The sequence below is a fragment of the Micropterus dolomieu genome, linkage group LG01 (assembly GCF_021292245.1).
Source record: "Micropterus dolomieu isolate WLL.071019.BEF.003 ecotype Adirondacks linkage group LG01, ASM2129224v1, whole genome shotgun sequence".
Classification (NCBI taxonomy): Eukaryota; Metazoa; Chordata; class Actinopteri; order Centrarchiformes; family Centrarchidae; genus Micropterus; species Micropterus dolomieu.
Genome location: NC_060150.1, coordinates 40,735,988 through 40,761,886, shown reverse-complemented (window position 1 = coordinate 40,761,886; position 25,899 = coordinate 40,735,988). Strand labels below are relative to the sequence as shown.

Sequence of the window (25,899 nt, the reverse complement as noted above, 5' to 3'; positions counted from 1 at the left end):
TGACTGCATAGCATATGCATTTACTTGATATATGTAAATATAAACCAAGGTGCACAGCAGTTTTTAAAACCAGACCTTATCAGCTGACTTCATTCCAGGTTAGCAGCGAGGAAAATCCCTCTTAGCATGTATCCTGATTGGGGTTTTCATAACTAATTGTATTTTTACGATTCGCTGTAGTTTAGTTTTAGAGGATGTAAATGCACAACTCCCAAATGTCTGATGGTTTTGTAATCATTTTTTAAAAACTGAAACCTCTTTCTGACTATAAACTGATGTCAGTATGAAAAAGTTTTCTTATTTTATTATACATTTGTTGAGGTTATCATATTAGTATGATTGTTTGAGGGTTTTTTAAATGAAGATAAATCCAGGTTGATACTGATCATATTGGTAATAATGATCCGTAAAGCCCAATGTACGCACAATAACAGTTGGCTATTGACAAACTTTTCTCTCATCACTGGAGGTGGTACAACTCCTTACCAAAGGGTGAGCACAAACTGAAGTGTATAGGACATACTTATGTAAACATTGTAATGTTGGCCCACCCAAAATTGAGCTAGTTCTACATATACTGAACGGCAAATTATTTAATTTTGTGGGGTTTTTTATGAATTTTTTTGAAAAGCTCCATAAAAAGACGTGTTTCTATTTCACAAAACTGGAGACAAATTAATGTAGATCAGTCAAAAGTGTACTTTTACTGTAATTGGACATCACAATGGGTTGGTAGAGATACATGTTTACCATAAAAGGACATCTCCACTGTTTGGTAGAGGCTCAAAATTTGAAAACTGTGTGGTCAGTTGAAAAAAGTGATTTGAAATGCAAAAAATTACACAAAAATAACTTCCATTGTTGTTTTTTTCCATTGGATGTTATGGTCTGGGTGCTGGGACTGAGAGAATAGCCGCTGGACAACAATTTGCTTTGGAGAAATCACTTCCCAAAAGAAAACACTTCATCCCTAATACAGTGCCAAGCTCTTGCCAAATAAGCACTTACTGCACTTCAAGAGATAAATGACACAAAACCAAAGCCAAACATTATAAAACAAATCTTTTCCATCAATCAGAATCAAGCTGACTTCCCCCAGTTCAATCACACTGTTGCTTGGCCTTTTAAGAAAGATTTATGCCTCCATGTACATAAATCAGACAGAGTGAAAAGAGATGCACATACAAAGGTTTAAAGACAATGCCCTCATAGAGCTCTTACTACATGCACACATTAAACAATTTATAGCTTTGGTTAACACCTAAGCAGACAGTGAGATTAGATAAAGATCAGCAAGGTAACTAATCTTGAATTTCTTTGCTTATTTTTTTTTTCTTGTGGGGTGTTCTTGTTGTCCTCAGGTGATCCAGACCATCAGCGCGGTGGATAAGGACGAGCCTCTGAGCGGTCACCGCTTTTATTTTGCCCTGGCTGCACCTGTTGCCGGCAACCTCAACTTCACCCTGCGAGATAACAAAGGTGTGAAAACATTTTCTTTAACATTGCCTTTAGGCTCCCTGATACTTTGGGATTATTTGTGGGTTAAAATGTAGAAAGGTTTCTCTCTGGTAGAAAAAAAATCATGTACAGGTTATCTGCAAGTGTTAACAAGCGTTGCATTCAGTTTCCTCAAAAAAAAGGCCTTAGAAAGTATTAACACATATTAAATTTAATTAACAAAGTACTAAATATTTTCTCTTGCCTGCTTCTGCCAGTTACATGAGTTATTAAGTGTTATTTTATCTGGTTGCAGGCTGTCGGGAGCTGTTATACACCTAAACTGAAAATGGATTGTTTTGACAGTTGATTGTGTGTGAAAATGGATTGTTTTGACAGTTGATTGTGTGTGCAAGAGGCTGTTAAATCCTCTTTAGTGGAGTTTCAATCAGCACCATCAGACCTGTAGCAAATACTGTCACTATTACCAGGTACAGAAGCTTGTTGTTTCACAACGGTAAATTTTAGCTACATGTTTCTTCATAGAGTAATACATCCATTCATTTTCTACCGGTCCAGGTTGCCTTAATAACATTAAAGCAAAGATTCACAAATTGTCTTTAAAGTAATAGTCAGGTGCCCATATGGACATCGAAACAGATTCTTCTTGCTGTAATCATTCCTCCCGTTCATACCAGACATTAAAACATCCCTTTACTTTTTCAAAGATCCCCCATATGATCAATGAAGCGGGGAAAAGACTGTAACTTTGGAAGATATCACTTAAGAATCACTTATGAAGCTTCATATTAGCTACAGACACATTTACTTACAATTCTACACAAAATGATGAATCCATCACTTACACTGAAACCTCATAAGGAAGGGATCTTTGACTGGGCGGTATGAACTGGAGGAACAATTACACGGTGTTCATATGGTGTTCATACTTGAAAAATGGTGAACCCATACTTTAATAAGTAAAAATTAGAAATTATTGGTATAAACCTCTGGGAAATACTGAAGTGATATAGCTTAATAAATAATTATAGTTCCTATTATACCTACTGGTTTCCCAACGTGCTTTCATACTTATGATCATAAAAACAGGCATTTAATTCTATTGTCATTCTATATGGTCTTAACAAGGCTTAAATTTAACTTCTGAGCTATACAGAAACCCTGAAGTCAGTCACCAATTTAAACTTATACTAAATGTCTGCATCCTTGTCTAAGCACCAATTGTCAGATCAACCCTGTTGCATACCGCTGCTAGATCAAAAACTCCCTTGACAAAATTGCCAGTGGCCGTCGAAGTCTGTAAAAGGTGTTGGTCAAGTTAGGTACGGGCTATTTGCTGCTTACTTCCTTCGAATTGAGCCTGGCAGCAATGCGATTGACACTTTGGCCATTGTTCACTCCGGCTGGACACAATCTACTCTGCAAGTACAGAGTAACTGGTGCCTCCCGGCATGCCCAGCCATGCCAAATGAAACCATAATTCTGCTATGACAATGCCCCCACTTTTTTGTAATTGTTCATCAAAACTGAATGCAAGAACAAACTCTCTGCTGCAACTGGAGCACATCTGAGATTACTCGGTTTGTGCCACAATGCACCATGCCACAGCCTTGTTCTGCTTAGTGCAAGGTCTCTATGTACTACATCAGAGAATAACTTTAACCTTAACGCACAGGCTGAAAACTGCCTTTATGATTTGCTTACCACCTACACAAACAAAGCTGTGGGCGAAAGAAGAATTTTGCTTCTCCTAAAGGATAACATAAATGTTCATTTGCATATAGGTTTACAGAAATGAGAACTGCGGTTAACCGCCACCATCAGTTACTTACATGAATACCCACTTCTGTAAAAAAGTATGTGCAGAGCTGACACGCTCTTGAAGGTAATGCCCTGTGCTGAGTGTTTTGTTCACACGTGTGGGTGCTCGGCTAAGGCTGCCACGTTACATATAAGAAGCAGCCGCCAAGTTGTGCCACAGTAATCCAATTGAGTGCAGACCTGTATTACATGATGTTTAAGGTAACCTCTCAAAAGATTACAAGCAGTTTGGCTGGAAAACAGTGTTTGCTAGTTTTGTTGAAGAAAGGTTCTATGTGAAATGGTTTTTACCTTGATTTTAATATGTTGAGTGTATGTATTTTTTTTTTCTAACATTCTGTTAGATTGTCATTTTATCATTTAACTCCAATATTTTCTACAATATTAGCACATGGCAATAACATGGTTAAGGTTAGGGAAAGATTGGGGTAATGGTAAATAAACTGTGGTTAAGGTTATTCAACAAAAAAAAAAAAACATGGGTAGATGTAAAGGAATAGTTCAACATTTTGGGAAACATGCTTATACTTTCTTGCCAAGAGTTAGAAGAGAAGATGTATCCTCCTGTCATATCTTTCCGTTAAGCACAAAGCTAGAGCCAGGAGACGTTAGCTTAGTCACTGTAGTTCGCCAAGAAATGGGTAACTTCCTGTTAAACAAAAACTTAATTTTTACATTCCTTTGTTGTACAGCTGGAACAAACATGTCATGTTAATTAGTAAGCTTTGCTTGAGAGTAGTACTTAGTATTTATGCTAAGCTAACAGTTTAAAAACAAAACATCTTTTCCTAATATATCTTAAAAATTTTACCCTCACAATCATCTTGCCTGTGTGGGTGTGGTTTGACCACTAAGAAAAACAAGAAATGTAAAACTAAGATCATAGTTTGTTCATGTCACTTTTGTAAGAAGCTGGTTTGGTTTCTTGTTTTTTATCAATTTTTAAGGCCTTTAAGTTAGAGTTGGGGCTAGCGTTTGGGAATAGGAAGAGTTGGGGCTAGCGTTTGGGAATAGGAGTAATTGCATGTCTGTGATGGTTGGACACACTACACACCTGTCCACCACCTCTATCTCTGCGCCCTTACTCTCCGCTTTGCTACAGAAAGGGCACACTACTTCGTGCACTGGCATTGTGCGCAATCATCCAACTGGAGCACAATTTCTTTGGATGCTTGGCTTGTATATTGGGAGGACCCTTTCCTGTTTAAACACAACAATGCCCCCAAGCACAAAGAAACAGTTTTCCCAGTTTGCTATGGTAGAATTTGACTGACCTGAGCTCTGACCTCAACCCCATCCAATATGTTTGGGATGAACTGGAGCACAGACTTTGAGCCAGTATCATTACCTGACCTCACTAATGTTCATGTGGCTGAATGGGAGCAATTCCCTGCAGCCAGGTTCCACTATCTTGTGGAAAGCCTGAAACCAGAAGAATAGAGGCTGTTGTAGCAGCCCATGGTTTTGGAATGAATTATTCAGCAGTCACATAAGTGTTACGTTCTGCTGCTTACATACTTTTGCCATGTAGCTTAATACATCAACGTCTTATTTTTACTTGTATGTGTTTTCTGCTCTGCTGCATGCAGATGTCCCTTGAGGACAAATTATAGTATCACATTTAGAACCAGAGCATATTTATTTAACAATTTAAGTGTTTTATTTTCAACCGTTTTTACCAGCCAACTGTGTGTTTTTCCTCAGCCGTGAGAACATTTAGCTGATTTGACTAATGTGGCATTTACAAGACAGTCCATCTCTATATTCATTTTTAGCTTGTTGTAAGACTCTTGAGAGCAAAGCAGAGTAATCTGAATATCGCTCAGAAAAACAAAAGAGTTGTCCTTCAAGGCGAAAATCTACATTTCAATTGTGACTGCTCAATATGAAAGTGCATTTCAATCTATTGAAATAGTTGTCATGAAATGGCTTTTTTTAGCTGGTGTAATGGCATATTGTTCTCCTGGCGGCCTCTTTCTCTGTCATACCCTGATATTTCATATAAGATTTTACCATCAAACCAAAGCTGTTATTAGCCAACAGGTGGTCAAGATCAGGAAGAGACTCCACAGCATGTCACATAATGAATTGTGTTAATGACACCATCTGTTGAAATTCCTGCTTTTAATACTGTAAAATAATTTTAAACTGCACAACCAAACCACAGCAATCAAGTGAAGCCATGTGCTAGTCATATACATGCAGTTCATTGTTAATTTAATGTAATGAACTTAATGTGCAAATTAAATGCAGCTTTCAAATGACCGATGTATGCTTTTACTCTATTTTGCAGACAACACAGCATCCATTTTGACAAAGCGAGGGGGTTTCAGGAGACGGGAGCAACCTGTGTATCGGCTGCCTGTGTTGATTGTGGATAGTGGAAGTCCTGCTCTCAGCAGCACAAACACACTCTCAGTGCGTGTGTGCGACTGTGACTCTGATGGTGTTGCCTTATCTTGTGGGGCTGTGGCCTACACTGCGACCGGCCTGAGCACTGGCGCCCTCCTGGCTATTTTAGGCTGCATCATCACACTTCTGGGTAAGATGTACATGACCTCAGTGTCAGAAGCTTTAAGTCCGTGTTACAACTACTGGAAAGCTCAGAGTTATCATTATTGTAGTGGTGATATTTTTGCCACGATTCCTATCAGATATGAAGAAAACCGTAAAACTCAGGGTTTGTTTCCAGCTTGTCTGATCATGGTGTTGCTTGCAGTTGCTCCTTGCTGGCAGTTGTTGAAGACGTATTTAGAAGCCGTAGCAATACCACACTGTAAAGGAAAATTTCTGCATTCCTGCATTCATAACTGTACTTAAGTAAATGTACAGTCTGCAAAAAGCACTCAGTATGCAAAAAAATGACCCCCACCAGTGTTATATTTTAATTTATTCCATTGGTGGTTGGAAGAAATTTGAACAATTTTATATAACAGTCTCTGCAGTCTCAAATTTCTAACAATGGAACGTCAAGAAAACTATAGTCAAGTCGAGTAGCCATAATGGCTAATATGACAGACAACAACCAAAACCAAATCACTGAATGCCAGAAAGTAGCAGCAGAAAGTAAACACTGTTATGGCTCCACAAAGCTGTCTTGAACTCTTGGTGTTGGACTGTTTGCATGTGAGCGTGTGAACAGCTGCAGCGGTGATGGCGGAATGTTTCTGCAGCACAGTTACAGATAGGAAGCAAATGAGCATTGCAGAAGCAGCATCACTATAGGGACTTTAGGAAAATGATTGGGGTGGGGAGAAGGGGCTGAATCTTAGATTTAATTTTAAATAAAAGCAAGACCCTTCCTAGCGTTACTAATAATTTCTATATTTTCTTTTAAATTCTTTAATTCTTTAAAATCTCACAAGGGAAGAGTTAATTTAGGATGAGAAATTTTTAAAACACCCTCCCCTGCTCTCTGATAAAATCCGGACTACCCTCCTTTCAGCAAAAGGGGGTAAAGGGAGGCATTGTTGTGCAGTCCCTTAGAAAATCAAAAGAGTGGGCAGAACATTGGCAGCTTAAATAGACTCTAGCATATAGAATCACATTGCATGAACTAGCTTTGTTTAAGTTGCAGCTGAAATATATTTAAGCTAACAGCCTTGCAGTTCAAATTTAAGTTCAGCTTTAAGTGAAACTAATGTAGATATGCAGTGCTGCGTATCAAAACACTGCTTCGCTGATATGCATTCTTCAGGCAGTTGAATGTGAGAGAGAAACTTTGCTAGAACAGAGTTGCATCTTGAGGTCTTGTACATGTCAAACCAGGGGGGAGTAATCTTCCCCTCATATTTCCTCTTTGGTATATATACATGTGACCTAGGTCAGCCAGCTCTGAATAGTAGTAAGTAAGATACCACACAAATCTGGAAACAGGATCAATTAACTAGAGCTGGTATGCTGGGTTTTGGCTGAATTTTGGAGTATTTTTATTTGGCCTGAGCGTGAAGCTGCATCAGATGGTAAAATGATTCATGTGAGTCATTCGCTAAACAGAGTCAAGAATTGATGGAATATGAGGTCACCCAAGGCTGTTACCTTGACTTTATTTAAAACATCTAATTCTGTTTGTCCAAACATTTAGAAATGTAAGAGAATATGATTATTTCACTTGATTGGACACATAAATTAACACAAGGGTCTTCATGATTTTAATCATGTGACAGTGCTCCTCCTGCATTTGAGCCATAGACTGTATGGTTTGAGCACACTGTACTAAAAAATAAAATGTAATGATGTGCAGTTTCAGTGAGAAGGCAGTGCCTGAAGGCAGCCTCAGTCTGTGATGAGATTTTAGAGGAGGAGCTCTCATGACAGCTTTCCCCAGGTATTATATATATACAGTATATATATTCTATATATTAAAACTTAATTATAATATTTCATGAAGGTCATCCAGATACATATATATGGAATACTGCATTTCAAGAACAGACACTCCTTTGCTTCTGTTTTTTCAGTTAAGATGTTAGTGTGGGATACTAGTAAATGGGAATTCATTAAAATAACCTTAAAGATAATGCCGCACTGAGCCATCACCTCCAGGCTGTATTATTGCTCATAAAGCCCACAGACAAAGTGTTACCCCATCAAGGCAGAGTCGTAGTTTAACACTCGGATGATCTTCATTGAAAGCTGAGGAGGATCTAAACAGCATATACAATAACTGAAATGACTTATTTGATGGGGTCAAACTTTGCTTTTTATTCCAGTCCCCTTGAAGTTTGCCTTATTCTTATTGCAAGAGAGAATACTTTTTGTGATGAATGAAAACTTCAAAAGAGCAACAAGGGGAAATACGTGGCCACACAACCCTGAACCCGGCATCGCTAATGAAAGCTGTCTCTGTTCTGCACAGCATGGCCTCAGGCCACAGGCTTAGAACTAATGGCCTCCAGTTTAATATACCTCCAAGTCGCCTTGTCTCTGTTTTTGTGTGTGTGTGTGTGTGTGTGTGTGTGTGTGTGTGCATGTGAGCGTGCGTGTGTGTGTCTTAGCTGTCCCCTTCAGTCTCTTTTGCTCAATTGGATCAGCCTCTTTTCTTCTCTTCTGTGTTTCCTCTTTGTGTATAACCCCCCCTTCACAGCCCCTTTTTCTTACCTTTCTATTAACAGCCCATGCGCGACTGCTCTGCCCAGTCCTTTATTCTGATCTTCCCTGATAGTCTTCCATCAAGACCTCTTTCAATCTGTAGGAAGCAGTTGAGGCTGTGATTGCGTGTGATTGTGTTGTTTTGGATGAGAGACAAGCCGGAATAAGACCTGAGCTGCATCTCGCTGCCATCATCCTCAGGTGCTGTCAGTCTTAAATCTGCTTCTTTTTTTCCCTCTCTCCTCCCTTTCCACCATCAAACTCTCTCTTTCCCATCAGGTGAAAGGAACGCACAGTCCTACCAGCAACACACTGATTGTAGTTATTTGTTGTCATGTCTAATAACTACAATGCAGGCTGCTCGTGGAGAGCCCTTCAGAGGGCCACTCCTAATACGCCTTGTCCTAGGATTCTTCAGAGTTGTGTCTGATAACTTCAATCACAACAGTTGATGCAAAGTGTGCAGTTTCCACCTGCCTGCCTTTAAGCCACACCGAGCTGTATGTGCATTAGCTGTGCCTCAACGTGCTCATAAGCTAAGTGGTCATTAATCATAGGTTGATATTTTTAGATTTAATTACTGGGCTTGTCCTCTACTCCTTGCAGTAATATGCCTGAAAACGCCAGGGCACAACTATGTTTTTTGTAAATGTCATTTAAAAACCTTTTTTTTTATGACACAGTCACTTTTGGATGATACATCCAAACTACTGAGACGATCATTATCTTGTTAAGATCCAGTGCCTTTTTTCCCAGCACAGGTCAGGTATTGCTCAATCCTCCAGAGGGCCAATTAGGACATTACGTAGCACTCCAAATCTCCAGACAGTTATTTCTGTCTGAGTATTGGTTATCAGACTCATTCTATAAATCTTTGTGGCCATTCATCAGTCTCCTATTTTACGGTGTGTCTCCCTTGTTAGCCCTCTGTCTGTGTCTCTATTTATAAGTCTTTATTCAGACAGCGAACAGTTTCTTTTTCAGATGTGATCTTTAAGCTCGACTGCGCACGTTGGAACCTGCAACTGGCTGCATCAGATTTGTGTGCTTTATCTGTGTAATTATTTGCATCACTACAACACTGGTTGACGTGCTAAAAATAAAATAAAAAAGAAGAAATGGAAATCAGCCCCTCTCTTTTTTGTTTTAGTAAGCAAGTCAATTAACAGCAGATTTGTCTCCATAATGACAGCCTGGCAAAAGCTAAAAAGAACTCTTGTAAGGGACAGCTTGCAAAAAGATACAAAGAACAAAATAAAGACAGAAATGTTGAAAAGACAGTAAAGAAGCACAGGCATATATTGTGGACAGATACACAGTAAAAAGTGGGATAGATAACATCAGCAACAACAAAGAAACCATAAAATCTATTGAATGTTGCAGCAGACATACAGCAGCACTGACAAATAATAAAATGTAGCACTCTTAGCCAATAACATGGAGGTTTTGTGTCGGCTCATTCTGTTTGTTCCTATGCCCTTCATCAAGTCACGGTGCAGAATGCGTTTGTTGCAATATCATCCATGCAGGAGAGTGATATCTGTCATGTTGATGAGGATGCATGAGACCTCCTCATGAGTCTAAACCCTGCTTTCTTCACTATTCTCATAGTTATACGTTTTAGAGCTAAAATGCAACAGAGAACAATCTTTCAGAATTAATTAATTAAATAATTTTTAAGCAAAAAAGCCTAACATTTCCTGTTTCCAGATTCTCAATTGTGAGGATTAGCTGCTTTTCACCATTTCTGTGATTTTAGACTGAATATCTTTGAGTTTTGGGCTGTTGGTCAGACAAACAGCCCAAAACTTTATAAACAGAACAATGCAAGATTAATTGGTAAGGAAATTAATCATTTGTAGCAGCCCTTGTAGTTACAAAGTGTTTTAGAAAGGAAAAACAATGTGGGGTGTTCCCGAAATCTCTAAGGGTCCTTTCACACCTACCTTGTTTGTTCAAGACTTTTGGACTTTTCAGTTTGATCCAAACCAAAATTAGAGGAATGAACAGCTGAATCTTGGTTTGACAAAAAGAGGTCAACAGATCAAACTGAACCATGGTTCATCTATAGCTGGGATTGGCTCCAGCCCCCCACGACCCTGTACGCAGGATAAGCGGTTGACGATGGATGGATGGATGCAACTAATCTACTACACTTGAAGTTGGCACTGCTATAATAATATTGTGGCAACGATATAAATCTGTTGAATCAAATTTGTCATGTATAGTTCTTTAGTGTGCAAGATAAGTGCAATGTGAAACCAAAACTGACCTGATCAAACATATACAATGTAACAAAAATATTACTTTTGGGTGTGAAAAGGCCATAAGTCTATTCACAATGATGAAACTAAGTCTTTTAATTGAACTGCATTTCAAATCAACAATGACACACTGTTAAAAAAACAAAAACAAAGTTCAATTGTTATTATTGTCAGTCAATGGCATTGAAAGTGTTTATTTAATTATTTATGTTATGAGTGAAACCGAATATGTGGGCGGGGTATAGCTGTGAATAGATGGGAGAAGAATTTATATCAAGTCCTTCAGAGTTAAAATATTCTGTCCAGCTTTGTGTACTAATTGGCTATGAAAAATATCCCATGCTGTTTTTATATGTACAGTGGATACTGAACAGCTGGTTAATTAATTGCCCGTCAAATCAAGCTTTTAATCAGAAGCTAAACTGTGGCAGCATGCTCTGTCCAGACAGAATTTTTTCAATTATTATTATTTTTACATTTCTTTCAGTAACAATTTTTAGAGTTTTAGTCACTTTCACTGATGTAGCAATGTATCGGGGGACATCCTGTTCAACCTCAGCAAGCGCTGTATGCTTTAAAACCGCTAAAAACGTCTTTCTTATATCAATGCATAGTTGTGACTAAGTAAGCAACAATCAAAGTTTAAAAAAAATGTACTGTTTATTAAGAGTTTAGCAGTGAAAAGCTCAGATAATGTGCTTCACTGAGACTGTGTGCATGTGGTTTGATCAGAGTTTAAAAGCAACAACAGGTTTTCAGGGCCTTTAAACATTTGGGAAGGATGGTTTATTTATTTAATAAACAATCTTCCTACCACTGGTTAGTATTAAACAAAAAGCCTCCTTTCTTGTCAGACAATGTCTCAGTTGCCAATTGATAACTTTCTTAGAAATTGCACTGCAGTAGAGCAGCGACATAGGAAGTGTGTGGGTGATAAAATTAATGAATAATCAGTCCCAAGTTCACCAAAATCACACAGCGCATGGGGGGGAACAAATACTCTGATGAGAAAGCACATTCACTGATGCATGCTGGTAAGAAAAGGGCAACACAGAAAACTCACCTTGTTCACTATCGATTGTGCGGGGTAGATCATTTAAACAATTCAATTACAGCAAAAGCCTTTGTAACACTAAATTGATCTCTGTTTTTCATTTAGTGTACATCATCAGTAAATGTGTTATGAAGAGTGGGGCTCCTATAGCATTATGGTTATGTGTTTGCTAAACTGTCTGGGCTGGAAATCATTTCTTACAGGGCCCTTGGTTCCTGACAATGACTATTTATATGCTCGGCGACCCACCTGCTCATCCTAGTAGGACGTGATTGGATGTTGGCCCGCTTCCAGTCTGTGACGCATCGTGGTTGCCTTCTAGGCATTAAACCCTAAAGAGCTTTGCTGGAAAGCACTGAGAATATTCTATTTCAATGTGCCACTTTGCAATTCACTTTGGAGAAGCACGACTGAATCGAATAGAATTTAGAATGACTTGAGTTACTAAAATCAGGGGAAACAATCTTCCACAGAAATATTTGCCATTCTGTCTTAAAGCACTAAAAAAGGTGTCATGGATATCAGTAGTGGATATTAGACTGGGAGGACAATTCTAAATATTTCACAAAAATGGTTGAGTGGTGTTACTTGTGCTGCTGTAGTAGGGTACCAGCAGTCACCAAATACCCAACAGAGAGCTACCCATTCATCTCCCGCAGCCTTTCAATGTGACACTTTCCTCCCTTCCATCTCTTCCATTTGCTCCCTTATTAGACGTTGTGAAGTGGTGTTTGAATTTGGTTCCTGGGCCTCTTTCTCTGCTGCTTGCAGTAGCTCAACACAGAGAAGGAAAAGAAATATGGGCCCACGGAACGATATTTCACTGGCACCAGCTTGACATTGATGGATAGAGGATCATTAGACATTTGCCAGTTTGCTTGGGCGTAGAGTTATTTTCAGCAATAATGTATGGGAGAGGGAACGGGGGCTGGAGGAGGGCTTCTGTTAAGATCTCAGAGGGCCACAGATTCCAGTTGGGTGGAAGTCTTAAAACTAAATGTAGGTGGTGGAAACCACGGAGGGGCACAACATATTACATTGCAGGTTTACTTTAGTAAACCCTGATTAGATTCATAGTGCAGACCTGCCCCAACCTTTTTAGCTAGATGAACTCAAACACCCCTTCACTGACACCACCTGTCATGTTTCAAATGTATTCATTTGAACTGATTTTCAACAGGATGTTATTTAACACTGTCGTCTATATAAAAGTGGATATTGGTAGCCTACAATAATATTTCCATACAATTGTACTATCAGTGTGTGGGTGGTTTAAGCCTCCTTGCTTTAAGCTGAACCATTTCAACCATGTATCCATTACTGTTAGCTAACTATTTCAAGTGTGTGTGTGTGTGTATATATTAGGGCTGTCCCCAACTAAGGATTTACATAGTCGAATCAGAATCATCAAGTTCTGCCTGTAGTTGACTGATAGTGGAATCATGTGTGTTTTTGTGCATGGCGATTGCGAGCTGAAGCTAAACTGAAGCTTATTGACCCTTTTCTCTCTCTCTCTCGCCTGCCATTCACCGGTCAGAGTTTTGCATACATGCCTACCAACAACTGCATGCACGTTGCGGTTCCTCCCGGGTCTATTTCAAGTAGCCAGCTGTTTAAAAACGATATAATATTCTTTTTGTGGTGAAAAATTATCCAAAAGTCCAGCGAGGTGCGGACAACTCGGCACACCAGTGAAGTTGAGGCTCGGTCTCTTCAGCAAGTGTTCCTCCTGCCACTACACACATACATACACGCTATACCTATACATGCGCACTGAAGACCCAAGGTTAGGGTTACAATTTAGGATTTATTCACGCACTTTAAAAACATTTATTGAAAGTTATTTTTCTTTTTACATGTTAATTTACAGCATTAAATGTTGAAATGTGTATTGTAACGTTATTAAGTTATTGTCAGAAAACTGGTAGTTCTATGTAAAATCAGATGTTGAGCACCCCCATATTGCCAAAATGGCATGATCTTTGTTTCACTGCGAAGCTTCGACTGTGAGATTGACAGTCGAATCAGGCTCAACCCATCGAATCTTCAATTATTCAGGGTCAGCCCTGATATATATGTATAAGTAAATCTACCTTGTACCATGTACCTTTTTAGCTGAGTTGCACAGAAAAGATGCACATTGCCAGTCAATATTGACTCAGACATCTCTCCCTTTCTCTGCAGTCATGGTCCTGCTAATTGTGACAATGCGTCGGAGGAGGAAGGAGCCTCTGATTCTTGAGGAGGAGAGGGACATCAGAGAGAACATCGTACGTTACGACGACGAGGGCGGGGGCGAGGAGGACACAGAGGCCTTCGACATGGTTGCCCTCCGCAACCTAAACGTCATCAGAGACCCCAACGTGCGGCGAGATGTCACACCAGATACTCCCACCTTCTTTCATTACCCATCAACCACTCGCCCGGCCTATAAATCCCTGCCGGACAACGTGGTGTTTCGAGAGTTTATTTGGGAGCGACTTAAGGATGCTGATGTGGACCCGTCAGCTCCCCCATATGACTCTCTGCAGACATATGCGTTTGAAGGCAGCGGCTCTGTAGCAGAGTCGCTAAGCTCACTGGAGTCACTAAGTACAGACTCAGATCAGAACTATGACTATCTCAGCAGCTGGGGACCACGCTTCAAAAAGCTGGCCGACCTGTATGGCAACAGCGACGGCACCAGTGTCTTCTCTTAGCCCCTAAATTTCTCTCCTAACATTTCTTGGACTTATAAAAAAAATAAGAATAATATATTGTCAGAGAAAATGATTTTGTCTGCCTTAGTGCATTGGAGGAAGATTCAAAGACAACACAAGCGAGATTGAAAGAAAAACACTTTGACTTCAAAGGTTTTCAGTTTGTTTACCTCCTTGTATGGATTTTCAAAAGCGTGCCATGGTGAGTTTTGACACAGACTTCAAAAGTGGCTTGACTGAGGAGGAAACCTTGTGTGCAAAAGACATTAAAGGTTTCAGATTTTGGGCTTCAGTCCAACTATTGACTGCAGAATGCATACATGTTGGAGCATTCTTATGGGGAGGCACCTGTCCTTTCATTCCAGCGATGGGCACGGGCCCAGCACTCTTGCTTTGATGCATTCCTTTGCTATCTTTGTGCTAAAAGAAACATAAACGTTTCTCATGAAATGCTGTCTCCCTGGCGGCTAATCAGCAGTCACTTGACTGTTCATATAAAATTTGCCGATTTCTATGGGTTTTTATTTTCTTCTTCCTCTTTTTTTTGTGGGGTTCCGGGGGAGGGGGGGTGTTGAGAAGCTGTTTTTCATAAACATTTAAATACGGAGCAACATTATTCATGGACTCTGTCAAACCTTTCAACACTATATGAAAAGTGCAGTATAAACAAGTAGTTGATGTGCTAAGGAAGTGATGTGAAGACATAAGTTGTGCAAATAATAAAAAGAATGACACGCTCGACAGTTTGATGTCTCCACTGGGTAAAACAGGAAAGCATATCATTTCTCTTATTCTAACAATACATTTTGCAGATGTTGCAATGTAGTGTTTGTCTGAGTCTGTTTTTTCTTCCGCCTTTCTATGGCCAAGTCCAATATGTATGATTTCTGAGCTATAATTCAGTTGTTCTGCTTTTGTATAGGGGGCGGGGGGCTGGGAACATTTGCTACATGAGAAAGCTTTGCTGAAGGATCTGTCTTTGTTGTGTTTGATAGCGAGGTTCACGCCACCTAGACTCTAGAAAAAATTACTTGTTTCTGAAGTGACAGTCCGTAACTGGGTGAAGTTGCAGTTTGTAAGTAAATGAATTTTGCTTCTGTAGTTTGCAGAGTCCAGCATATATTGTCATTCAGAAATGAAATCATTGATTTCCATGGTTTGTTTATTGATGGTGAAAGGACATACTGTATGATAATAATCATGTGCCGCATTGTGCCAGTTTTGTTTATCCAGCTTAAACAAGTTACATGTTACAATTGGGAGTCAACATGTACAACCGATATGTATTATTATTTATTTTGAAGAGGCAGAATTGTGCAAATGATGTTTTTATCCTTTTGCTGAAAATAAAAGACATTCAGTTCCTTAAAGACTTAAATGATTTCTTTCAGTCCATCTGAATAGAGAGAAGTAAGTAAATGAAAAGAGGTTATTTGACTGATAATAAACAGCCAACATCTGACAATAATAATCAATGATTTAAAAGAAATGGTGCCTCACAATGTGCATGTGATGAGCTCGAGGAACTAGACGGGGGTTAAATAGCGATGGGGAGACTATTTTTGATGAGGCTTTTGTAGTTGAAAGGCCTGATCCAGACAAAGCACCGACGCTCCACCGAGGCGTGTGTGATGACTGCGAGGCTCACCTTCGGCCATCCGAGGAACCTTGTGCAAGTTAGTCAGGCCTGCTTCAATCACAGTAAGCTCCCTTAAAGGTGCATTCAAATACTGCACCTAATGTGACACCTGACAAAGACACGTGTACACTGTCTTCATTTGACTTGAGCCAGGGCTCCATGACAGTACAACCTAAGAAATGTTTAACAAACCAAAAAGGTCTATAAAATGTTCTTATATTTTCACATTTTATTATTTAACAGTTTTATTTTTTATATTCTGAAAATTTGATCTCCTTGCAAGGTGCTAAATGTTGATTCAAAGGATTTATATTGGACTTTAAATAGCAACATTTAAGAATATTTTCTTTAAGATTATCTGAATGAGCCTTTAAAACACACCATGTGTAATTTTTGTGTAATTGCAAAGTGTTAACACTTCTTCTTTCATGCTATTCAAATCCCCCAAATCCCACAGACAACAACCAAGACATGTCCTCTCTGTCTTATGGTTACACCCACCTGACAAACTTTCATAATATTGTCATTTTTTTTACATTTTCTATATTTATTTAACATTGTATTTTCTATGACTGTTATCTCCTTTAAAGAATATTAAATGTTGTTTTAACATGACGTGACATGTCCAGACTTTTTTGACTAGGGTGGCCCAAGTGGGGCACTGACTTATGTAGGGATGGCGTATGGTATGTCTGCACACACACACACACACACACACACACACACACACACACACACACGTCGGAATAGCATTAATTTAGCATTTCTCATATGTACTTTAATTGCTAACATAACAGTATCTTACATTCCTGTGTTACGAATTTTATTTAAAAGATGAATAGACCTACCAATCACTACACAACAGAGCAGCAACGTTACAAATGTTATTTAAAGCTGTCATGCTTTATTCTTTGAGAAAGTGTACCTACAAAAGTAGGCTATATACAGAAGAAAACCATGCACAATCAAAAATACTCATTACAGACCCAACGGGTCAAAATAATGTCCCACCTCTGACCAGGCAGTCACAGACAATCACAGTTTTGGATAATGGTGTGGAACCTTGGGTGGCCAATCATATTTCAGGCTCAGGGTTTTCAAAGACCTTATTTTGGCCTAGAAGCGTGCAAATTCAAGAATATGGCCGCCCATTTGAAATATCTGAATAAGCCTTAAAAATGTGTAACAACAGAATGTAAATTCTTCCTCACAAAGCCCCCAAAATTCAAGAGACAACACCTCGGGCTCCATGTCTACCTACGGCCCTGACGAGAAGACTTGCCTATGGAGTACCCCGGTCAATTAATTCAAGACAGCAATGTTGAAAAGACATGAGGATTCCAGATGAGATCTATAACCAGCAGTTTAAATTGTACCTCTAATTTCAGTCGGGTCAAAATCGACTATTACACCTCTAAGACAGTTTGGGAACCATTTAAGTTGGAAATGAAGCTGTAATACTTCAGCTTTTGGATGCAAAAATTGTGGCCCTTGTCAATGAATGTTTGGGGTATTATGTGTTGGTACACCCACTGCACCAACATATGCAGGTGATACACTGTCTCCATTTAAGCCAACCAATTAACCAGGGAGATCTCCTGAATTTTAGAAATACTGGTGTCAGGGGGCAAATTCCAACAGTGCAACTCCCCCAGCCCTAAAGACATTTTTTACTATAGGCGTACTGGAACAAAAAAGTAGGTTAAATTTTAATAATATTTTAGATTTGCCATGGTAAATATAATATAGGTTAACTGTTAATTACTATACCATAGTTTTCCTGTAAGTGAACTTTCATACAAAATATATGGTCCACAGCAGCATGTTACTGTAACTGGAAGGTAGCCAGTAAGGATTACTGTATTGTTTGTATTCCACACAGCGCATTGGACGTTACAAATTGGGAGAAAGTTAGGAAGACCCACAACATTTTGTCTCCTTTCTTTTGCGTTGTTGCTGGTCTTGACATGGTATCATGAGCTCAAATTGGACCATGACCTGCTTTGATCCATCTTTTGATGGTAAATACATTTCCTTTATATCTGGAAATATATCAAAAATATATCTGCTAAAATCTGTTGCAGAGTACATATGAAATCCAAAATCAATTTGCACTGGTTCTTCCATTATGTCACTTTTAAATTCAAGCAATAACTGTAGTTAAGTGTGCAAATCTAACACAGGTGATGACCCACAACAATGTAAATTTGTTAGCCAACTAATGTCTCTTAGCTGTTGCTGCATCTCGACAGCACACAGAGGTTCATGAATACAACTGACAGTATAATTCACAGTGATGCAAGAGATTGCAATGAACTTGTTATGCATCTTTGCTTGGTAAATATGTCGTCTCCTTACAGGTATTGACATAGTTTCCAAAGCTTTGAACCTGGCAAAAACAAAACATCTGAGATTTTTTAAGTGCGAGTCAGGAGTAACCAAGGTCACTGTTTGTGCTCATTGTGATGCAGTTCACACAAACCTACAGGAAGGGATGTGGAAAGTGTTCTTTCTTACATATTCACAGGTTACAGTATATGATAGCCTCTTGCATAGCGTTTTCAAAACCACAAAGATCACTTATAAGAGCTAGACATAGCAAAGACAGTAGAAGGGTTCTTGTAGTAATCAGAAGATGAAAAACTCTTGAAGTGGAATTGGATGAAATTTAGAGTTGGTTGAAGTTTGAACATACAATAATTTCTTGTAAATACTTAATAATACTTTAATTCTAAAGCACCTTGAAACCTGAAAAAAAGGTAAAATGTTCAATACATTAGTAAAAATAACACATCCTTTTCAAGAATAAAAAGTTGAATTCCTATACAATAAAACACCATTGCTGTATTCAGTACACTTTTGTGTGCTTGTTGCTTTAACCTCACTTGGTCTGGTATAATCTGTATCTTATGGCAGTTAATTTTACCAAACTTTATAAAGGGCATTGTACTACAAAGAATATTTATTTGAATAGCACTTCTCAAAAACAAAGGTTTACACAGTGTTTAACAATTAAATTAAAAGTACATAAAAACATTACATTACAACATTACAACAACAAAAAGGGCTAAAGGCAATGTTAAATACAAAATCAGTGCAATAATTACAATAAAATTAATTACTGCAAAATGGCCAAACCATAATTCAAACTAGATTTAAATATATTGATTGTGTTTTTTAAGATGGCATTGCTCTGATGACCTCAGATAGTGCAAAGGGCACTAACAGTAACAGTTCTACAGTGTATTCTGGGGCTTTATCATGTAATAAATTATAGGTAATTAAATTAAATTGATTCTAAACAAACTGGGTAATGAACTGGGAGCCACTGTAATGAAGTTAAAATGGGAGTAAGTTGAAGTTGAGAAAAAAGAACATTACAGTTGTCTAAACGGGAGCTTTTTTTTTTGTCTTGAGGTGTAATGATGGATCTAATTTTTGCAGTATTTCTGAGCTGCAGGAAACTTGTCGGGGTCAGTTTTGTGATGTGGCTGTTTAAACATAGACTGGAGTCAAATCCTAATTCTAAAATCTTGCACACTGGTACTCACTAGATAACCATCTAGAACCAAAGGATTGTTGATTGCCAATGTGAGCTGGAGCGATGATTCATACCTCAGTTTTGTCAATATTAAAGTGCAGTCATGGAGAATCAATAGTCTGTTAAGATCATTAGGATCAAAAGAAATGTACCACTGCATATCATCTGCAATAAAAGTACAGAACGTTTGTCTCCCTTTTCTGATAGTAATTACACAACACTGTCGACACATGCTTATAGGCTCTGCCATACTGAGTTGCTGCTGTTGCTACGGATGCTCCCCCTTCAGCTCTGGCAAACCAGTCATTTCTGGTTAGAATGTCACCACAGACTCAAGGTTTAACAACTATTTTATACTCCAAATACAGATTGATTGGCCTGGGGGTGATAGGCTTAATCAGCATTGTGCAGACCATCCTCGCAAGATTATTATATTGTTTATTACAACCCATATTTAAGTTTTTGAGTTTAGCTGTGACCTCTAGTGGCAGAAGATGTTGTAGAGCGACATAGTGCGTGAAAAGGAGGGTCAAGTAAACTCAGAACTTTCACTAAGGATAACGAGGTTCTCATTTGAAAGATAATCAAAGTTAACGTGTTTTGTCATGTGACTTACTACTTACAACACAAGGCTTATGTAATGATTCATTTCAACCTAAACCACGATCTTTTCTTAAACCTAACCAAGTAGTTCTGTTATCTAAACCTAAACAAACTACAAGTCACGGGACTTAAGTAACGTACTAAAGATCCAGTAAGCCTGTTGCTGGACTAGTACTTACCAATACTTTTACATGCTGTTTTGGAAAACAGTTTTGGGACACTTTTTTTCATTTAGGAATGAGGCCAGGATGCATTGTGTGAACTCATTTGACAAGGGCTTCAATGTAACGGATGTTCATTCATTTATAAAAGTCCATCCACTCTAGCTTTAAAAATCTTGGGCTGAAACTCCACTTTTGCTACTATAACAATACTTTAGGATTTTAGCTAATCACTGACCAATTGTTAGCCTTTAGCAATAACCCATAACTGCCATGTGCAGCCACAGTAGTCGCTAATTTTACATACTCTCGCTTTAAAACGTATATTCTACATATGTAGTGCTGAAACCATAGGCTGAAACTTTACTTGTGCTACTGTAACACTATGTTAGCATTTTTGCGAAAGACTGAAACGGTTATTTAGCATTTAGCATTAACCCGTAACTGTTCAACACTTTAAAACTTATAGTCAATACCTATATACTAAAAAAAATATAGTGAAATTCTCTTCTGTTTCCTCCAAAGCCATTTGTTTTCTGAGTTTTATGAAAAAGTTCGACTTGTAAACCCAATACATATTTTAATGATATTGTAGCAGCTGGTAGATCACATCTCTTATATCTAAGTAGATTGACAGTGGCTCGAACACAGGCATCTGATGTAAACTCCAGCACTGATAACGGCTGCGACCAGATGATGATTTGGATTGACCAGCTGTCAATCAAAATCAGCAGAAAGTCTCTTAAATGCCTGATACCTGGGGGTACTTATGAGCAATCAGGGACCATCTGCTATCAGGGGCTCTATCTGCACCTCGGCTGATTACACGTGTAGGCCCAGCGCCTTGGCTTAGGAGGCCCTGGGCAGTTACAGACTCTTCACTCAATTGTTATCATAACCAGGCATCATCAACAAATTGCCCCGACAAAGAGGTGCCCATTTTCAGAGACTCTCCACTAGATGAGGAACATGCTTTTCCTCAGATTGTCTACTGGAACATTGCTAATAGAGTTTGACCTCTTGGCTGCCTGTTAAAGAAAAAATTTTTTGCAGTAGCTTTTTTGGTTCCACGTGTAGCACAGGTGTCTGAGATCATTTATCATGCAATTACTCTCATCTATTTATAGTGTAGTGTGAATAGCAGCAATATTAACACCTTTATGTGATTAGCAGCATAATTTCTTTAATTATGTGTCTGTGTAGTTTTAAACCTTAAGGAAGAAAAGATTAGGAGCACGTGTGATGTTTGTGTTTGTGCCAGACTGCAACGTGTTAACTAAACAACCACAAACAGAAGCATTTTGATTTGTGGAAGTTAATCATGAGAAGAATACATTGTAGATATTAAGGTGAAAAAATGTGCTTTAGGTACATCTTTCTGTCAGGGTTAAAGACGTTTACCTCAAGTATAAGTTGCCCTGCTCTCTAGCACAGAGGCTGAGAAATGAGATGAAATATAAGCTTAACTTTAAGCCAACTGGGGACTTAGTCCTCGCATATTTATTCATGCGGGTGAATATTTATTTCTGCGATTACCCAGCATGAAACAAAACTCCAAAGAAAGTCTGGCTCCGTTTTCTCACTCTCAGACAGAACAAAAATAAAAATAAATAATCCGCTGGCCGTCCATCCTGGGGTGCCTGTTGGTGGCAGAGCAATGGGGCCCCTGCTCAGGCATCAGCTGGACGACTCCTCACTGGTCCTTTGAAAAAGAGAAAAGGGGGGAAAGGAAGATCAAAGGCCATTGCAGCGCCATGTTTTATTCTCTGTCTTTCTCAGCAGCGCTCACAGTTCGCCTTGCCTTCAGCAAGAAAAAAATGTCAGACCTGAGGTTTGTGTATTCTATAGTTCCACACAAATTAGACTGGTCCCAGACCTGGGCTATATAAATAATTCTCTTGGGAGGTATGTGTGTGAGTAGGAGTGCAACAGCTTGCTCCTTGAATGCCTGGGGAACGCAAGGAGCCGAGAAGTAGGTCAAAGTGGCAAGATTAGGGTAATAGGGTGTAAAAGAAGAGAAATTTAGGATAATAACTGGAAAATAACTCACGGTGGATCCATCATTCACACATTCATGTCCAACGGAATGCGCCAGAGGTATAGTATATAACTAGCCAGTGGAGCAAAATTTGACAGAGAAAATATGAACTATGATCATCAGGATGAGCAAATCGTCCAGCCTTCAAAGGCTGCCATTTTCCTCGCCTCAGAAAGGTCAAAACAACAACATAATTGTGAAAACAGGCAACTCATTCAAAATTCACTCATGTTAGAGGCAAGGTTTACTCAGCTTCATAAAAATGTAACTGCACGTTTAATAGCTTGACACACCATAGACATATGCTACAGTTCCAAGGATATGGATTGTGTTTGATCCTTGAAAAATAACATTTAGTTTAATCTAGTTTTCTTTCTCTCTTTTTGCTATCTGCCTCTTTGACTATTTTTTTTTTTTTTTTTTTTTACATTTTTAACCTTTGAAATCTCACCCTTGAAAGAAAGAAACTTCAAACTTATTACATCAGCAAATGTCTTTGGCTTGGATGCGTTGAAAGAAAATCTTTTGGAGCAATGTCTCATACAAAATAGAATAAGAAAGAGAGGACAGTCAACTCTCTGCACAACACACAACCCATGGTTTTCATTCATTTCGGGTCACTTTTTCCCTAATTCTCATTTAAACACATTTAAAATGTGACCACAGAGCCCATACGAACATGCTTAGAGCATCAGTACAATGATGAATTAAAGTAATTAGAAAATGATGCACAGGAGTCCTCTCCAGTGATGACTGGCAAAACATGTCAGGGCAACATCAGCATTAATGAGCCATAATCGAAATAGGCCTAATTAGCAGCACTTTGTACTTTTACATAGGTTTATCATCATTAGCCAAGCTTGATATAGCGCTGAATGTGTGGGTGGCATAAGTGTTTGTTTATCATGTAGACACAGAAAATAGTTACATGCTACAACAGCCTCAGTAGAGGGGAGGGGAAGGGGGGTTTCTGTAGGACTACATCTGCCACCAGGAGGGGCTTCAGGGCTAATTAGATCTCAAAAAACTCTGGAAACTGTGGAAGGAACAGATCTACTGGAGGTGTTTGGGGGGGGCTTTTAGTCATCTTCACCTGAATTATAAATTTGAATCAAGATGACTAATAAATCGTCTATCAGAGGGACCATTACAGCCCATCAACACAGGTTTAACACCACTTCTGTGCAGTTAAGTACTACCATTGTATTTAAATCTAGACTACCTTGAGCTGATATTTGTAAATTGTGAGTCCAAGACGTAAATGGTCACGAGTCTCAATCCTCTGTGGAAAGTTGCTTCCTGGCATGTCTCTCTCTGCTGATCTTACACTGTTTTTCTGACATAATTGATGAAAATATTCATCGATCATGTCTTCTGCTATCCACTAATTTACACATTTTTACATGAAGCAAATAAGCCAGGAGCCGACTCCTGATTAATAATTCACTGGCTGTTTTCCCCCTTTCTATTGTCATTTCAAGGTGTGAGCACGCCAGGTTTATTTTCCTAATAAAACCGAATGGCACAATGAGAGGATGGAATTATCCTGGTTGTATTTAATTGAGTTTGACCAGGTCCCTGCTCGGTGTCGGTCTAATCTCCCTGCAGCACAGTAGTCTCTCTCCCAGGGAGACAGGGGAGGCCGATAAACTTTGAAGCTTGCGCTGAGAACCTGCTCGCTGCACCCTCTGCATTATTCATGATGCAGGAACTAGAGCATCTTCAAATGGCCTGTCATTTCCTTTTACCCTCCATCACAATGGCCATATGCTGCACACACTAGAAGAGGGGATGGGGACACATTAGAGGAGGGGATGGGGAAAAGCAATCTCCAGCTAAGCCTAGCCAAACAGGAACACATACATACTAACAGATACATTCACAGGTAAACCCACAAAAAAAGGGGATTGTACAAGTGGGAAAGCTTGGGAAATCAAAATCTGCTGTGGCATGTTCAAATCTTGTGCCATTCAAAACTAACCTCCTCCCACTGCTTCCACCCCACGCAGCTACTGCTACTGAAGTAAACATAATGATATTCCCGTGTTCCTGCCAAACCCGAGTCTGCATCAGTGGCAGAAAAGTTACGAAAGGACAAACAAAGGGAATACTCAAAACAAAGAATATCAAAACAAAGTTTTATGACATTTTTGGAAAGACAAAAAGTGCACCGGAATAATTGTTCTCATAGAAGAGGAAGGGTGTAAATCTCTCATGATGAGGTGAAGTTAATTATTTCAATTTTTTCAGAGCGAAGGCGTAATCATTGTTGGAGTATAAGTTGCATGGTCCCCAGTACCTCTATTCTTCTCTCAGATCAATGACATTTTGTCAACCACCCTTGAGTCCTTTCAGCCAATGTTCCGCACTTTATTTGTGTTTGCTGAGTTTGTTTGCGTGACAAAACCACACAAGGCATGTCCCTCCGAGGTAATTGGGACTGCCGTCATTTGGCCTCCCTAATGTCTGCCATTCAGCATTAACATATCATTAGCTCTTTCTGGGACCGTTCACTCAGAAAATTAGAGGTCTCTGTAGACCCCGTGGCTCCATCAATATGGCAAAACCAGTTGACACCTTCTCTTTGTAGTTCTCAGGAGAGAAAAGCGAAATGAAAATAAGCGCAGGAGTAATGATGGTGTTTCAGGTGGTTCTTTATTATATTCATTTGTAAAACTTTGTATTTGTGGCTGCAGTCGGTGGAACATAATTTGCTGTTCATAAAGAATATAACTGGCGCTTTTTTTCTGACCTTAACCTTGAAGTATAAAAGATGGTGCTGACAGATTGTGGAACGTGATAAAATTGCATATATGGTTCCCGAGGGCTGACATGGATTCTCCTAAAATAACATCAGCCTTAAAGTGATTCGTTAAATGCTATTGTAAAAACCCTGTCCTTGTTGAATGGTGAAGATGACTGCGCTGCCTTGATACCCTAATGACAAAACATCTGGTAGATTGTTCCTGCACTGTGATGGAATTGCTGTAGCTCCAGCATTTAGTCTTAGTAAATACCTTGTTTTGACATCTATAATGGCATGAAAGTTGTTTTTGTTGTTGTCTCACACCCTAAATAGGTAGCTTCTGTAAAGTGAAGCTGTTCTTCTCCAGGGTAATTAGAGGTTAATATTAAATCTGAATACAAATATGCAGCGCCACAAATTACTCTGTCTAACAGGAGAACGGTGGCTCAAAAAAAGTGCATTTGCCTGCAAGGTCACTGTTTGGTTGATGACCATCATCTTTTTCTCACATTTCTCATGCACATAATTATTTGTGTTCATTATTGTACTAGTGAAAATAGTAAATAAACACATTAATTAAACACATTAATAAACCCATAAATAATCCTCACATCGTTTCATTTACTTTATTGCAATGTATTATTTTGCATATGTAGTAAACTTGAAAGACCTTTTTGCTTCTGGCTGATAGATGGATATACTGGGGTTTTCCATAACACAGCAATTGTATTTTTGAAATACCAAGTAAGCATAACTTGGAAAACAAAGGAGCATCCTAATGCTA

The 25,899-nt window shown here is 38.9% G+C and overlaps 1 protein-coding gene across 1 annotated transcript in view; it reads left to right on the top strand.

Moving 5' to 3' along the window:
• The window catches only part of LOC123977805 (cadherin-7-like), a 105,640-nt gene extending 91,149 nt beyond the window's left edge, over nucleotides 1-14,491 (top strand). Inside the window, exons 10-12 of the mRNA XM_046060822.1 lie at nucleotides 1,362-1,479; nucleotides 5,573-5,821; nucleotides 13,873-14,491. Of these exons, the coding sequence (XP_045916778.1) occupies nucleotides 1,362-1,479; nucleotides 5,573-5,821; nucleotides 13,873-14,387 (882 nt within the window). The 3' untranslated portion in view covers nucleotides 14,388-14,491. The remainder of the gene's footprint in view (nucleotides 1-1,361; nucleotides 1,480-5,572; nucleotides 5,822-13,872) is intronic.
• Nucleotides 14,492-25,899: the final 11,408 nt, after the last annotated feature.